The 14,975-nt window shown below is 46.0% G+C and overlaps 1 protein-coding gene across 1 annotated transcript in view; it reads left to right on the top strand.

The window, feature by feature from the left end:
* The window catches only part of PTPRO (protein tyrosine phosphatase receptor type O), a 198,388-nt gene that overhangs the window by 123,810 nt on the left and 59,603 nt on the right, over positions 1-14,975 (top strand). The window contains exons 5-10 of the mRNA XM_063134522.1: positions 1,856-2,014; positions 2,954-3,106; positions 6,683-7,138; positions 9,349-9,510; positions 11,691-11,893; positions 13,635-13,755. Coding sequence (XP_062990592.1) covers positions 1,856-2,014; positions 2,954-3,106; positions 6,683-7,138; positions 9,349-9,510; positions 11,691-11,893; positions 13,635-13,755 — 1,254 coding nt within the window. The remainder of the gene's footprint in view (positions 1-1,855; positions 2,015-2,953; positions 3,107-6,682; positions 7,139-9,348; positions 9,511-11,690; positions 11,894-13,634; positions 13,756-14,975) is intronic.

Here is a 14,975-nt window from a genome sequence, read left to right as displayed (position 1 = left end):
TGCTAGCTGCTGCTCTAAGGAAGATGGCAGGAGAGAGAGAGAGAGAGAGAGAGGCTGTTGACAATGCCGTCTACTAAATCTAATCATCAGATAATTAAATCAAAAGATCAGTCCAACATAAATGGGTAATAAAAATGAATGCAGCTTCTGTTCCTTATTTGATTTCTTCTAGGAAGAAATATCACAGAAATGCAATCGCTCACTCTGTAAAGTTGCTGAAATTAGAAAATTGCCATCTGATTATTGTAGCATAGGAAGCCTATAAAGATGGGAAGTAATGAGAGAGAGCTAGACCCTTGTGGGCCTTTACCCAGGAGTATGTAGCAACTGTATCACTGGTGCAGAGATCATTTTAGACCCTGGACTTGGCCTGATGCCCATTCCCCTTTAGATGGCCATGTGTATTACTTTCATTGTGAAACACACAACTAATGTTACCCTTCTGCCCATTCCATCATTCACAACCTCTCCTATATTCCTGACGTGTAAGAGCAAATGACAGCAGCAGCAACAAACTGATAAACAAAGACGTTACACCGAGTGTGCTCAGGTTTGCATTTTAAACTCACTTTAATCTTAGCACTTTCAGGGCTACAAGAATAACATGGAGTTTGCTTCTGCTACCCCTGATGCGAAACACACTTCCTTAGGAAGAAGCCCCATTTTGTTGTAGAAAAGGATCATATATTTTCCAAGTCAAAATAATATAATGAGCATCTATAACCATATGCATGCTCAGTCAGCTGTCCCTAACTCTAACGGCGCAGTCCTATCGATTGAGCCCTCGATGATCGGAAGCCCCCAAATTTGAAGACTTCCCATCATCCAATGCAGGGCAGAAGGAGTGGCGGAGGTGACCTTCACCTCCCTGCTTCCCACCCTGCATATTTTGCTAGATGGGCTTTTAGCCCATCTAGCAACAGTGCTTTGGAAGTGGGAGGGAAGGAATCTGGCAGAGCCTCAGGATAATTTGTATCCTGGCCTCTCTAGCCTCCTTCGCTCCTTGCCTGCTGGAACATCCCTTTTCCATCTCTCCAAGGTCATCTTCCCGACCACGTTCTATCCACGCTGGCTCTGAGGGGTCAGGGTTGGGGCATCAGATCTCCAACTCCTCCTTCCGAGGTCGTCCTCAGAGGAGGGAATCCCCAGTAACCTATGGCCCCTCAGACAACTTGCAGTAATTTCAGACGAGGTTGCAATATTCTCAACAGTTTTAAGGGGGCTCTCAAAAATGGGCCCTCTGGGAGACCTTGTCCAGTGTCAATTGACACCCAACCCCCCATGGGCTTACCTGGCCGAGGCAGCAGGCAACAGTGGCAGCAAATGAGCACCATTTTAATTCCCCACAATGCGACTGACGTAGTGCCTCTCTGGGGTATTGTGAGAAATCTAAAAGGTAGCTCCCACTGGGAGCTGCCATTTCCCACAATGCCTTAGATGCTACACCAGGGGTGTTGTGGGAAATTAAAATGGTGGCTGTCCCACATCCTGCCAGCTATGCCTTATTTGAACATGGGGATGATGATGATGATGATTTTTAAGTGAGGGACGAAGGCAGAAAGTAGCTGGCCAAAGGTGCTACAAGCTGTCTCCCACCCTGCTTTCACCTCCCAATAATGCTGTGCGGTGCAGGTAGTTCACATATTCACTTGTCAATCCTCAAGAGAGGAGAAATCAAGTAATTTGTAGGGCTGCGTGAATGAAGCCCCCACGTGTTGCATGTTTTGGCAGTGATGTCTCTGGAATCTGAGTTATAGTTTTTCTTAGCTGACCATGCTTTGTTTCTAAAGGCATAACTTGCTGTCTTGGGGACTAAATGGTTTTCTTCTCTTTCTTTGTTCTCTCTCTCTTGAAGAACCTCTTCCTGTAACCCGTGTTTCCATCTATGACTATAAACCATCGCCTGAAACGGGAGTATTGTTTGAAATCCAATACCCAGAGAAGTACAATGTTTTCACCAGGGTGAATATAAGCTACTGGGAAGGGAAAGACTACCGGACAATGTTATATAAAGGTGGGTGGAAAAAGTGAACCATAAACAAGGGTCAGCCATAGATGTAATAAATGAAGTGCCCTGCCTACACCCTTCTCTGTTGCATCCCGGCACCCACGCACAGCCTCATCTGTCACTGGGCCTTGTGCGCTGACAGTGGGATGGATCCAGAATACATTCATGGAAACTATTTCCAGTTATACCAATGGGAATTCCAAGTCATGGCTGATCTGTCTGGTTGATTTCAACATAGGGTGACCATACGAAAAGCAGGACAGGGCTTCTGTATCTTTAACAGTTGTATGGAAAATGGAATTTCACCAAATGTCATTTGTAAGCATGCAGCACCTGGTGAAATTCCCTCTTCCCCCCAGTGGTTAAAGCTGCAGGAACTCTGCCCTCTTTTGTATCTGGTCAAGAAGGCAGAGCTCCTGCAGCTTAAACTGTTGTGAGGAAGAGGGAATTTCATCAGGGGCTGCATGCATATAAAGGACTCCTGCTGAAATTCCCTTTTCTAGACAACTGTTAAAGATACAGAAGCCCTGTCCTCCTTTCCGTATGGTCACCCAGCATTATGGGCATTCTAAGCAATTTGTCTCTTGGCGATTTGGCCTCTTGCCATGCAGTTGGTGTCAAGGATGGGGAAAGATTATATCATCTGCTCTTCAAAATGCTTGGTGTCACATAGTGCATGTTGCCAGTTGCAATGACTTTGCCAGCTTTCATGTTTATTTTCCTGGGTCTAGCTTCTAAGTACTTTTGACAGTCAGGAAGGAAGAGGGGGTGGAGGGAGGGGTGTGTGGAGGAAAGACCTTAGGAAATGCTAGGAAACTCTGATGTTAGTGATACTTTTTTCTAAAGCATCTTTAAGACAGTGCCAAGCAATATTTACCTCCTAAAGACTGTGAAGGTGTGTTGTTGTGCTAATTTAATATGTGCTGTTTATTTACCACCGCACAGATTCCTTTAAAGGCAAAACCGTTTATAATCACTGGCTGCCAGGAATATGTTATAGTAACATCACGTTCCAGCTGGTCTCTGAAGCAACATTCAACAAAAGCACCTTGGTGGAATACAGCGGGGTAAAGCATGAGCCCAAGCAGCACCGGACAGGTAACACAACCACTATGCGTCTCTCTGTGTTACATTTTTATTTGTATTTTATTTATTTATTTTATTGCATTTATATCCCGCCTTCTTTTCCTTCTTAAGGAACCCAAGGCGGCATACACAATCCTCTTCCTCCTCTCCGTTTTTATCCTCACAACAACAACCCTGTGAGGTAGGTTGGGCTGAGAGTCTGTGACTGGCCCAAAGTCACCCAGTGGGTTTTCATGGCCGAGTGGGGACTAGAACCCAGATCTCCCGACTCCCAGTCCAACACTTTAGCCACTACACCACACTGGCTGTCTAGATGCAGTGACTAAAAGTGCAATCCTTTGCATGTTTAATAGGGTGACCATATGAAAAGGAGGGCAGGGCTCCTGTGTCTTTCACAGTTGCATAGAAAAGGGAATTTCAGCAGGTGTTATTTGTATGCATGCAGCACCTGGTGAAATTTCCTCTTTATCACAACAGTTAAAGTGGCAGGCGCCCTGCCCTCTTGACCAGTTACAAAAGAGGCCAGGGCTCTTTTTAAAAAGTGTTTGTAACAAATGGAGCTATAAGATCCAGAACTGTAAAGAACACCTGAACCATAAGGAACCTCTTTGGCTTTGCCCGTTTATGAGGAGCAGGCAAGAAACAATTCAAAAAACAAAACAAAACAGAAGAAACAATCAACGTCAAGAACAAAGAAAATTATTTATGTCTTAAACATTCTATTCATCATACTAAAATAAAACATTCCATAATCCATTTTTCTTCATTTTTTCTTCAATTTTTCCAATTTTTGAGTGTGGGGGGAGAGAAACAAAAAAAGCTTCAGGGGGAAAAGGGGGGGAAAATATTTTTTCCAATCTTTTTTCTGGTTCCCCCCCCCCCCCAGGCTTCCACATCTCTACTATTTATGCATTTCCAAAAAGGAGGGCTAAAGAGAGCACAAATTTGCATAAAAATTCCATATGCTAATTTTTACATGGACATCAGGGGTGGGCAACCTGTGGCCCATGAGGCCCCTGCTTTCCCCTAGGGCAGACCCTGCTGCCCCCCAAAATCAGGGGAGGCAGAAACACCACCGTGGGAATGACTGCTGAGTCTGCTGATGGACCACGGCAAGCCTCTGCTGCTTTTCCTTCTGAGGGTTCTTTATTTTTAACCCAAACTTGGATTGGACACTCCTTCAAATAGAGGACTGCCCTCTGTCAAGTAGGACACATGGCCACCCCACCTCTTCTCCATTCTTTCTTTGTTGTATGCAAGTCATGTCCCGGGATGACATCCTTTCTGAAATTTGCACTTGTGAAAATGGACAAATTCCCCCAAAATGTGCACACACTCCCAAACACACATTTTCATGCTTTACCTTATGTCAGAAATGAATGTTTTTCTGCATCTTTCTTATTTTTGCATATTTTTTGTTACTAAACTTGCACAAAATTCAGCGAAGTTAGAAAAAGATTCTGCAAATCCTCAGAATCTGCCTGACCAGGGAAAAGCTGGTCTGCTGCAGAAACCAGGGCAGGATCTACACTATTGCTTATAACAGTTTATAATGGTTTTGACAACTGATTAGCCCCAGGACACATTACATATACCATTTTCAAACCGTTTTTAAAATGTTGTATCCTGATTGGTGTAGATCTGGCCCAGGGTTCGAATTACAGACAAATCTGAACTTATTTGATTCCATTGTGGATTTCTCCAATACCCCTAGCTGGATGGCTTTAAAGGGGATCAGACAAATTCCTGGAAGAGAAGGCTATCAATGGCTATTAGTCATGATGGCTCTACATTACATCCAGTAACAGAGGCAGTATGCTGGGGAATACAAGTGGGAGGGCAGGGTGCTCATGGCCTGCTTTTGGGCTTCCTATGGTCAACTGGCTGGCCACCATGTTAACTACGGAGGCCTTTGGTCCGATTCAGCATGACCTCATGCAACCCTGGTCCCAAGTCCAACACGTTAAACAGTTACACTAGGAATGGGAACCTTTGGCCCTCCAGATGTTATTGGACTGCAACTCCTATCATCCCTCACCCTTGGCTATGCTGGCAGTCCAACAACATCTGGAGGGCCATACGTTCCCCACCCCTGCATTACGCCATACCTCCTCAGAGGAACGTCTGCTCTGGAGCACATCCTCATTGATCAGTCTGGCAGAGCGATCTGCTTCTAGCAGCAATCTCGTGGCTGACATATTTAAAGGAAGATGGGTAACCCTGTATCGTGCTCTTGGCTAATTGCAATAGCGCTGCAGGAAGGGAGATGAGTTAGACTGCTCTGCTCCTCCCTTCCTCCACAATCCCATGCACTTGATCAGTTTAGGCCTTGAAGCATGAAGACTTCAGACTTAAGAGAGAGAGGGGGAAACTTGACAAGATAGCTCTGTTATATGAATTGAAAATGACATTAGGGCAAAGTCTGGAACCTATTTTAATACTATCTTGGAAGCGTGCCCAAGAACTCCTTCCAATCTCAGAAGTCAGTCGGCCGTGCCGTTGTACATCAGTGGAGGGCTTGAATGCCCTTCTCTCTCTCGCCCTGCTTTTTTTTCCTGGTTGCTTTTATGAGGATGAATTCAGTGAAAACAAGAACAAAAGAAAATGGGCAGAAAAAAATCCAGTGTGATGTAGCGGTTAGAGTGTCAGGCCAGGAACAGGAAGACCCAGATTCCATTCCTCACTCAGCCATGAAATTCACAAGGTGATCTTGGGCCAAGCATTCCCTCTCCCCCTCCCTCCCTCCCTCCCTCCCTCCCTCCCTCCCTCCCTCTCTCTCTCTCTCTCTCTCTCTCTCAGCCTAAACTACCTCACAAGGTTGTTGAGAAGATAATATGGGAGATGGACAACAATTGAGCTCCTTGTAGGAAAGTCAGGATATAAATCTCTAACATCAGTTTTACACCTGCCCTGCTGCACAAATAATTTGTATAATGTGTCTTGTATTTTAATTTTCTCATGTGAAGTGGAACCAAACCGGTCGGTGTGTGTGCTCACCCCGTTAGTGAACTGTTTTTGTCCTGAGCCAGAACCAAACTGGAACAACTCCAGTTGCAACTGAACCTGAACATGAAATGGAACTGAACCTACCTACCTACTCATGTAGCCATATATATATATATATATATATATATATATATATATATATACACACATACATACATACACACACACACACACACACACACACACACAAACTGATGCAGGGAATCCAGGCTTCACCACCAGCACTTCTCAATTCACAGGGACACTGATGTCATCTGTCCACTCTTTAATAGAACTGGATTGATTGAAATGGACAAATGCATATTTGCGCTAATTTACATATGCATTTGCACAAATTCCCTCCAAAACTAACTAACTAAATAAATGCTGAACCAGTCGGTGGAATTTGCATGACTCAGAAAAATCCGGTCCGCTGCAGAATTCACGGATCAGATTCATAGAAATCCAAACTCAGTAGAATCCACAAATTTCTCCAATGTCTAATATTACTTCTGCACAAATGACCTCTCCACTCTGCAGGGCTCTAAACTAACTACTACTAAAGCAAGTGAATGTTTTAAAACTCATTTTATTTATTTCTAGTTCCCTACCCACCCCGAAACATTTCCGTGCGTATCGTACATATGAACATCCATGAGAACTGGGAGGAACACAGTGGGAATTTTCCAGAAGAATCCTTCCTGGGAAACCAGAATGCCATAGAGGAGGAAGAAAAAGTTCCTCAGGTGTTGGACAATCTGCCTGAACTCCCGACAGAGAACACTTCCTATACGTGGCCCGATTACCACTACAACAGCAGTGATTATGAAACCACGTCTCAGCCAGATTGGTGGATTAATGAATCTGACTCCCCTGAGAATGAGGATGAGTTTGTTAATGCAGCACCAAGAGATTATGAGAACATCAACCCTACCACAGAGTTTGGCCAACCCACGGCCGGGCCTCCCTCATTTCTCCCGGTGCAAATGGTCCTGAGCTGGTTGCCTCCCAAACCACCAACAGCATTTGACGGCTTCCATATTCATATAGAGAGAGAAGGTAAAAAGTAAACACAGCGTTGTTTGGAAGGATGACCGTTAGAAGGGCATCTGTTAGATGGCAGCAAAAGGTCTAAGAGGAAACAGGGCTAGCTGCAGATTTAGGTGGGCCCATTGTTCTTGAAACAATGGCATTTTCAGGAGGTGCCAGAAGCAACACAACATTGGTGACTGCCTGACCTTCAAATGCAGGGCATTCCATAGGAAGAGGGCCACCACACTGAAGGCCCTTCTCCTGGTGGATGCCAATCAGACCATAGGACCATACTTGTAAAATGTGACTCTGATGCAAGGCCACCTGAAAAAGGGGAGAAACCTCTCAGGATGCTGTGGACAACTTTATTGTGAACAAGCCCAGCGTGTTTTGGCCTCTGGCTTTCTGTTAGGCCTTCTTCAGAGGGCTGTAACAATACATATACAAATGACTAGGGCAATGAAGAACGAAAACCATTACAATTAAGAAAGCACATTGCCAACATGGCCTGTGCATATTGATAAACAATAGAACAGCATTACATCTAAAAAGTTCATAGGGCACATAGCAACCTTTTTCTGGTTCGTCTTGGATGCTTACCTGCCTTGTACATGGATTGACACCTGCACTTTCTCTTCCTCTCCCTCTCAGAGTGGGCGGGGCAGGCAAGTGAGCAGCAAGGAGTGGGAGGAGCAGCGGCCACCACTGGCATGCTCTCCTGTGTTGGGTCCAAAGAGAGAGTAAGCAAGGACAAGGGGGACCCTCTGACAGCATCTTGCTCAAAGGTCACCCAAAACGAACCAGGAGCATGACGCGCATAGCCCAGTAGACGAAGATGGAATCTCACCTAGCAGTTGTCTGGCAGGAATAGGGAAAGTGAAGTGGGGTGGGGTGAACTGCACCCAGCCCTCAGGCCTTAGCTAGACCAGGCAAAATCCTGGGGCGAACCCCGGGATCATCCTTGTGCATCCACATGACGCACAAGGCATCCCAGGATCAGGGAGGGATCATCCCTCCCTTGCCCCAGGATCTTGCCCTCCCCTTTGGGCCTGCTTTTTCCACAGTCTTGGGCTGAGCCCGAGACCGCGGAACATGTGGCCTGTTGCCGTGGTTTGACCCAGCTCCGCACAATTCCTCACGTGGAGCTGTGCGTGGGGCGCAGCTCTTCTCAGGAGCGCTGTGCCCATCGGGGGTAGGGGGAGAGGGAAAAGTACTTATTTTTTTTAAAAAAAAACACCTTACCTTTAGCACACGAGCGTTCGTGCGCTCCTGTGTCTTTAAAAAAAAATGGCGGGCATGACGCCTCTCTTCCTGAGGTCGTCGCGCCTCATGTGTAAACGGAGGAGGGATCTCGCGTTAATCACAACGTGAGATCTTCCCACCTACATCGCGAACTATGAGGTAGGTCTAGCTAAGGCCTCAGTCTCTCTCCTAAATATTTGATGGCCGGGAAGTCAGATTTGTTTACTAGGCGATGAGCACACAGTCCAAGCATCTAAATTTGGTGGGGGAGCGACAACACATGCCGTGCATGTTTGCATGCGCACTTCCCCATCCAGCTAAGGTACACAGGTGGAAGCCTTCTGCCTAACTGGGTTTTAGAGTAATTGTCTCTTGATTTAACCAGCCATGAAATGTGATATGTTTGATTTAATACAGAAATGTGAATTAGTTGGCTGCTTCTTTGGTTTGATTCTTGCTGTTTGCGTCGGGGGGGATTTTGTTTCATTTACATTTTTCATGGACAACTATAAATATATAAATTATGTAATTTTGCAGTCTGGCCTTTTTTGAAATAATGCATTCGTTTTTGTTACACGCATATTTTGGGGTGTGTGTGTGTGTGTGTGTGTGTGTGTGTGTGATGTCTACTTCCTCTCACTTTTTTGTTTATTTGTTTTTCCATAGAAAGAGCTTTCCAGATAGATAAAGTTACAAACTTTTTCCAGAGCTCTCCTTCACTTTTATGTTGGTGTGAACACTTTCCTTGTGGACTAGTATCACTCAAGGACATGTGTCCCATTGCTTATTTATCCCTTTGCTCCTGCACATCTGCTCCAGCCATTCTCACATCCTTGAAATGATGTTACAAGGCAGTAAAATCCACCCGAATTAATCCTGTCCCATAGCCCTGCAGCACATTCAGCATTAGGGCTCTGGATATAAATCAGTAAAACTGTCGCTAGAAATCTTCCAGACTCCAGTTCTTTCACATCTCTTCTCCTCTCTTGATTTAGAAAACGTCACAGAATTTCTGACAGTCGGTGAGGACATTCATGAATTTGTCGCTGATCTGAAAGAACCAGGGAAATATACTATATCGGTTACAACATTTAGCTCCTCCGGTTCGTGTGAGGTTCGGGCCAGCCAATCTGCCAAAACACTTAGTTTTTATATTAGTAAGTCTACGTGCGATCATCTTATGCCTTAATATCTGCAAGAGTAGAAACAGTCAGTGCTTCAGTTCATCGGTGAGAAATGTTGTTTCTTCTTTGCTTTCTGGTTCTTGTTGTTTTGCTCCCACAACCACCGGCAGTGGTGTAGTGAAACCAGGGTGCTCAAGGTCAAAGCCCCAGGACTTCTTGATTGGCTGTAATAATGATGTCACGCCGCACCCTCCCCAGGCTTCCCTGTTGTCTCTGAATTTAGCTGCAACCCTCACAGTAAGAACATAAGAACACAAGAACTACCATGCTGGTCCATCTAGTCCAGCACTTTGTTCGCACAGTGGCCAACCAGCTGTCAGCCAGGGATCAACAAAGCAGGACACAGTGCAACAGCACCCTCCCAGCCATGTTCCTCAGCAACTGGTGCATATAGCTGAGGGTGGGGAGAAGGGTGGATTTTCTCAGCAATTATATATTCCAGTTGTAATGCAAAAATATTTTGGGGTAGCTTGGTGTTCAATGGCCAAAGACCCATTGACTTAAGACCCATTGACTTAAGACCCTCTTAGGCCTTAGCTAGATGGGGCTTTAGACTGGGGCAAACCCTGGGATCATTCCTGTGCATCCACATGATGCACAGGGGATCCCAGGATCAGGGAGGAATGATCCCTCCCTTGCCCCGGGATAGAGCCCTACACTTTGGGCCTGTTTTTTCCGTGGTCTCAGGCTGAGCCCAAGACCGTGGAAAGTGTGGCCCATTGCCGTGGCTTGAGCCGGCTCAACGTGATTCCTCACCCAGAGCCAGGAGCCGTACACAGGGTGCAGCGCTCCTCAGGAGCACTGCGCCCATCGGGGGTAGGGTGGGGGGAGCAGGGAAATTAATTTAATTTTTAAAACCACTTTCCTTTTGCGCACGAGCGTTCGTGCACTCCCATCGCTTTAAGAAAAAAAATGGCGGGCACAACGCTTCTCCTCCTGAGGTTGTCGCACGTCACATGTAAATGGAGGAGGGATCTCGCATTAAACACAACGCGAGATCTTCCCTCCTCCGTTGCGTGATAAAAGGTAGGTCTAGTGGTTGAGTGTAGGTTGTAGTTGAACCATGGGTTGTTTTTTGAACCATGATCCCAAGATATTTTTTCGCCGCATGGCTTGTTAACTGTGCAGTGTGGCTTATTTTTCTTAAATGAGCCACCTTGACAAGCCACCCTGCAGAAAATGTCCTGGGTTCAGACAACACACCAAGTAAAAGGTGCCTGCCTTTTTGGACTCTTCTTGGGGGCATGGTCATAGAGACTGTCCTGATGAGGATCTGCACTTCAAAATTTACCACTACCCCACTAACCACCATCATATATACCTGAGCAGCACAGCACTACCAAGTTTAGCTTTCTGGGATAAGAGAACACTAGAGACATCAGAGGCTCACTTAAGGCATCTTATAATAGTTCCCCCAGTGACCTATTTAGGTAGCCCCAAAGCTGCACAAGTTCAGCTAACCACAGGTCTAAGCCCTCTCAGTTTCCCCCCACCCACCTCCACACTGTCCCCTTCATTTTGCTAAAGACATCTCACTCCAGTGGGTATCTCATTCAAAAACACGCAGGGAGGGTCCCAATGATCAAGAGATTATCTCCTACCTTACAACTCACAGTGATGAAATGTATAAACTGACTGTCCTGGATTACTTACCAGCTGTTTGCATAACAAAGGGATGGTTGACCAATGGCTGCAACATTATCTTTGAAAGATAATAATAGGGTGATGAATATGCACGCCATGACAGAAAATAGGCCCTCAGAAATGTTCATCTTTCCCCCGCCCATCACTGTTCTCCTGCAACTTCAGGGCCTTTCTCCTGAGATGTAGGGAAAACAGATTTCCTAAGTGAGTGAAAAACAGCTAGAAAAGGTGGGTGCAGGGGACATGTTGGACCAGATTGACAGTGCAATTCTATACACACCTACCCATTGAACACAATAGGACTTACTTCTGAGTTGAGCTGCATAGGATTGCACTGTATGCTAGTGGAATTCAGTTCCCATATTAGCCATGATTTAACTCCCACTGGTTTCAATGGGAACTAAATTCAAAGGACAACCTGGATCCAACCCAGTGTATTTATCGGCCCCCGGTTATAGAGAAGGCCCAGCCTCCGAAGGTGATGCCACCTACTTCTGGCGCTGTTTTAGGTCCTGCAGGGGAATTGATAGAAGAACTGACAGAGAAGCCTCAGAATGTCATGGTGACTCAGCTGAGTTCTACCACCGCCTCACTCTCTTGGACAACGTCACAGGAGACCAACAGCAGCAATGACCCGATTGTGTCTGTCATGTCCTTAACGTGCCAGAAACAGAAGGAGAGCCAAAGGCTTGAGAAGCATTATTGCACGGAGGTAAGAGGCAGAAACGTATTGTGCAGGGTTGATTTTATGGGGCTAGATCCAGGCTTAGTCATGCCTGGAGCAGACCCACTGAAACAGAGTAAACCCTAGAAGTTGACCCATTGACACACATCCGTTGAAAGAGGCCCACTGAAAGAAATGGAGCTTAAGTTAGGCCTGACTCATTTGTTCCATTGATTTCAGTGGGTCTGCTCGAAGCATGACGAAGTCAGGATCCAACGCACTGTATTGTACTTTCATCAGTGGAGGCTGGTGATTCCGATGTCAGTGGGGCTGTAAAACTCCTCTGTGTCTCAGAACTTTGGATATCTCCTTTAGAGTTCTGACTGAAACCCAGAGCGGATTTACATCCCCACGGGAATCAAAGCCACCAGACTTCACTGACTTTCATGATAGTGTCCTGCCTGGAATCTATTTGAATGAAAGGGGAGTTTAGAAATTTCTTAAATAAACACATAAACAAATTTTCTTCTAAAGAGGCGTGGGTGAAAGAGACACGATGAAGGCCCTGGGTTCTCAGTGTGTTCAAGCACTGAGATCCCTGAACACAACTAGTGTGGTATTTCAGAAACGCATCAGTGACATCAGCCTGGCTGTGTTGAGAACAGCATGCAGGATTTTCAGAATATACCAGGAGGGTCTTTAGGTAGCTAAAGGTGAAATCCTAAACAAACTTACTTAGGAGTAAACCCTATTGAATGCAGTGGGACTCCCTTCTGAGTAAACATGCATAGGATTGCATTGCAAGGTCGCAACCCTCAAAACACTTAAGCCCTATTAAATACAATGGAAGTTACTTCTGAGAAAACATACTGCATGTGATTGTGTCTCTAGTAAATGACAGCACAATCCTATGCATAGGGTGACCATATGGAAAGGAGGACCTGTGTCTTTAACAGTTGTATTGAAATGTTCCTAATTGTATGTCTCAGGCACCCATCACAACAGTTAAAGCTGCAGGAGCTCTGCCTAGCGTGACCAGATCCAACAGAGGGCAGGGCTCCTGCAGCTTTAACTGTTTTGATGAACAGGGAATTTCACCAGGTGCTGCATGCATACAAATGACACCCGCTGAAATTCCCTTTTCAATACAACTGTGAAAGAGACAGGAGGCCTGTCCTGCTTTCCATGTGATCACCCTACCTATTCATGTGTCTTTTACGGCTGCATCCTCAGGATGCAATCCTAAACACACTTACTAGGGAGGAAGCCTTATTGAATTCAGCAGGACTTTCATCTGAGCAAACTTGCTTAGGATTGTGTGGCTAGAGCCTTTGGCTATTTGTTTAAAAGCCCCAACGAATGAAAGAATGCAAACGTATATTTAGGGTCTTTCGTGTACAGCAGGGGTGGGCAAAACGTGCCCCTCCAGATGGTTTGGTCCATCAGACCTAGCCAGCATAGCCAGTGGTATGGGCTGACGTCAGTTATAGGCCAAACATTCAGGAAGGCCGTGCTTTGGCCACCCCTGCTCTTCAGGAGAAAGATGAAGGCCACAATCCAGATCCCGCCCCATGCACCTGGAGAGAAGACCGAGCATTCGGAGCAATAGTCAGGCCATCACACTTACCTTTACATAGGGTGGCCAGATGTAAAAGAGGACCACGCTCCTGCACCGTTAATAGCTGTAGAGAAGAGAGGATTTCTGCAGGTGTAGGGTTGTACACAATTGTCAAAGCCACGCCTGCCTCTCCCTTCTTTTCCTCATGCAGACTCTGTCTCATTTCTCTAGGTGAATACGAGCAGCGGCTTCATTGAGAACCTGGTTCCTGGCGCACAGTACCAAGTTGTCATTTACTTACGGAAGGGACCGCTGGTTGGGCCTCCTTCTGATCCAGTAACATTTGCCATCGGTAATCAGCTGACCTACATGTCTGTTGTTGCATTTCGCTGTTTGAAAGAGCTGCCTTTTTCTTTCAGGGAGGAGCAGGGGTGTGCTGCTGCTAAACTGCCTTCTCTCAGAGCTTGCTGGGCCCGGCGTGGATGAGCTAAACATTTTCTGCTGGAGTAGAGTATTCACAGGGCTGGATCACTGGGGATCAAGAGCCAGGGTTTGCCTGATCTCCCTATGCACCTCAGTACTACCCTCCATCTACATGGAAACCCAGTGTGCATAGGTTCCTTTTGCACAACAGTTTTCCTAGATAAACTCTGGGAACCAACCATTGTGATCCGAGTGCCTGGGCATTCAGGTGTAGGCATATTGGCCAGTGGCTCCAATGTCAGTGGGGCAGTGAATCCGCTCTGGGTTTCAGTCAGAACCAATCAGAACTTTAAAGGAGTTCTATAAGTTCAGCAATTGGGTAGCTCCCTTAGAATCCTGACTAGTTCTAACCCAGAACTGATTTCCTGCCCCACTAACATCAGAGCGATAAGCCCTTTTGAGGTGTTAATTCTGGATAGTCTGGGGGAGCAGGCTATGCTTTTTGAGCTACGCATCTATCCCATACTTGAGGCTTTCAGGGGAAGCTGGCAGCATGTGAGGGAGTCAGATCAAGGAAGATAAAGTCTAGTCCAGTAAACAGAGTCAAGTCACAATAGGCAAGGTCCACTTAAGCACATCAGATATCAAGGCAGAAGCCCTCTTAAGCAGAAGAAAACAGGACCTTGGATAGTTCCAAGTGGGTGCTGCTGATTGGAACTCTCTCTTACTAGGACAGTAGGAGGATGTTGTCTCAGCAGAGAGCTAAAGCCAACTGAAGCATTACGCAGGCTGATAGGACCTTTCGCGTGGTCAGCTCTATCCCTTCTGAAGGAGCTGAACTGTTAAAGGGCTCTCACCTGATTTTGCAGTCTTAGACTTCTGCAGGGTTGGGGAGATGAAGGTTTGATAGGGAGTCGTCCTCTGAGTAAGAAGACAAAGACCAGGCTGGTGTAGTCAGTAGGCACTGTCAAATGCAATGTGCCTGTGTAGAGAGCCAGTGACATTGGAGGCCGGGCAGGCATACCATGTGGGTGGGATAATTACATGCACTCTTGGTCCCCTACTTCACCATGAAATAGGACTCACAATATGCATGCCAAGGAACTACACTTGATAGAAACTGGTCGCTTATTTGCAGCTGATAATGGA

The sequence above is a fragment of the Elgaria multicarinata genome, chromosome 9 (genome assembly GCF_023053635.1).
Source record: "Elgaria multicarinata webbii isolate HBS135686 ecotype San Diego chromosome 9, rElgMul1.1.pri, whole genome shotgun sequence".
NCBI classification, from domain to species: Eukaryota; Metazoa; Chordata; class Lepidosauria; order Squamata; family Anguidae; genus Elgaria; species Elgaria multicarinata.
Note: the sequence above shows the minus strand (reverse complement) of the source record. Positions and strands in the feature narration are given on the sequence as shown.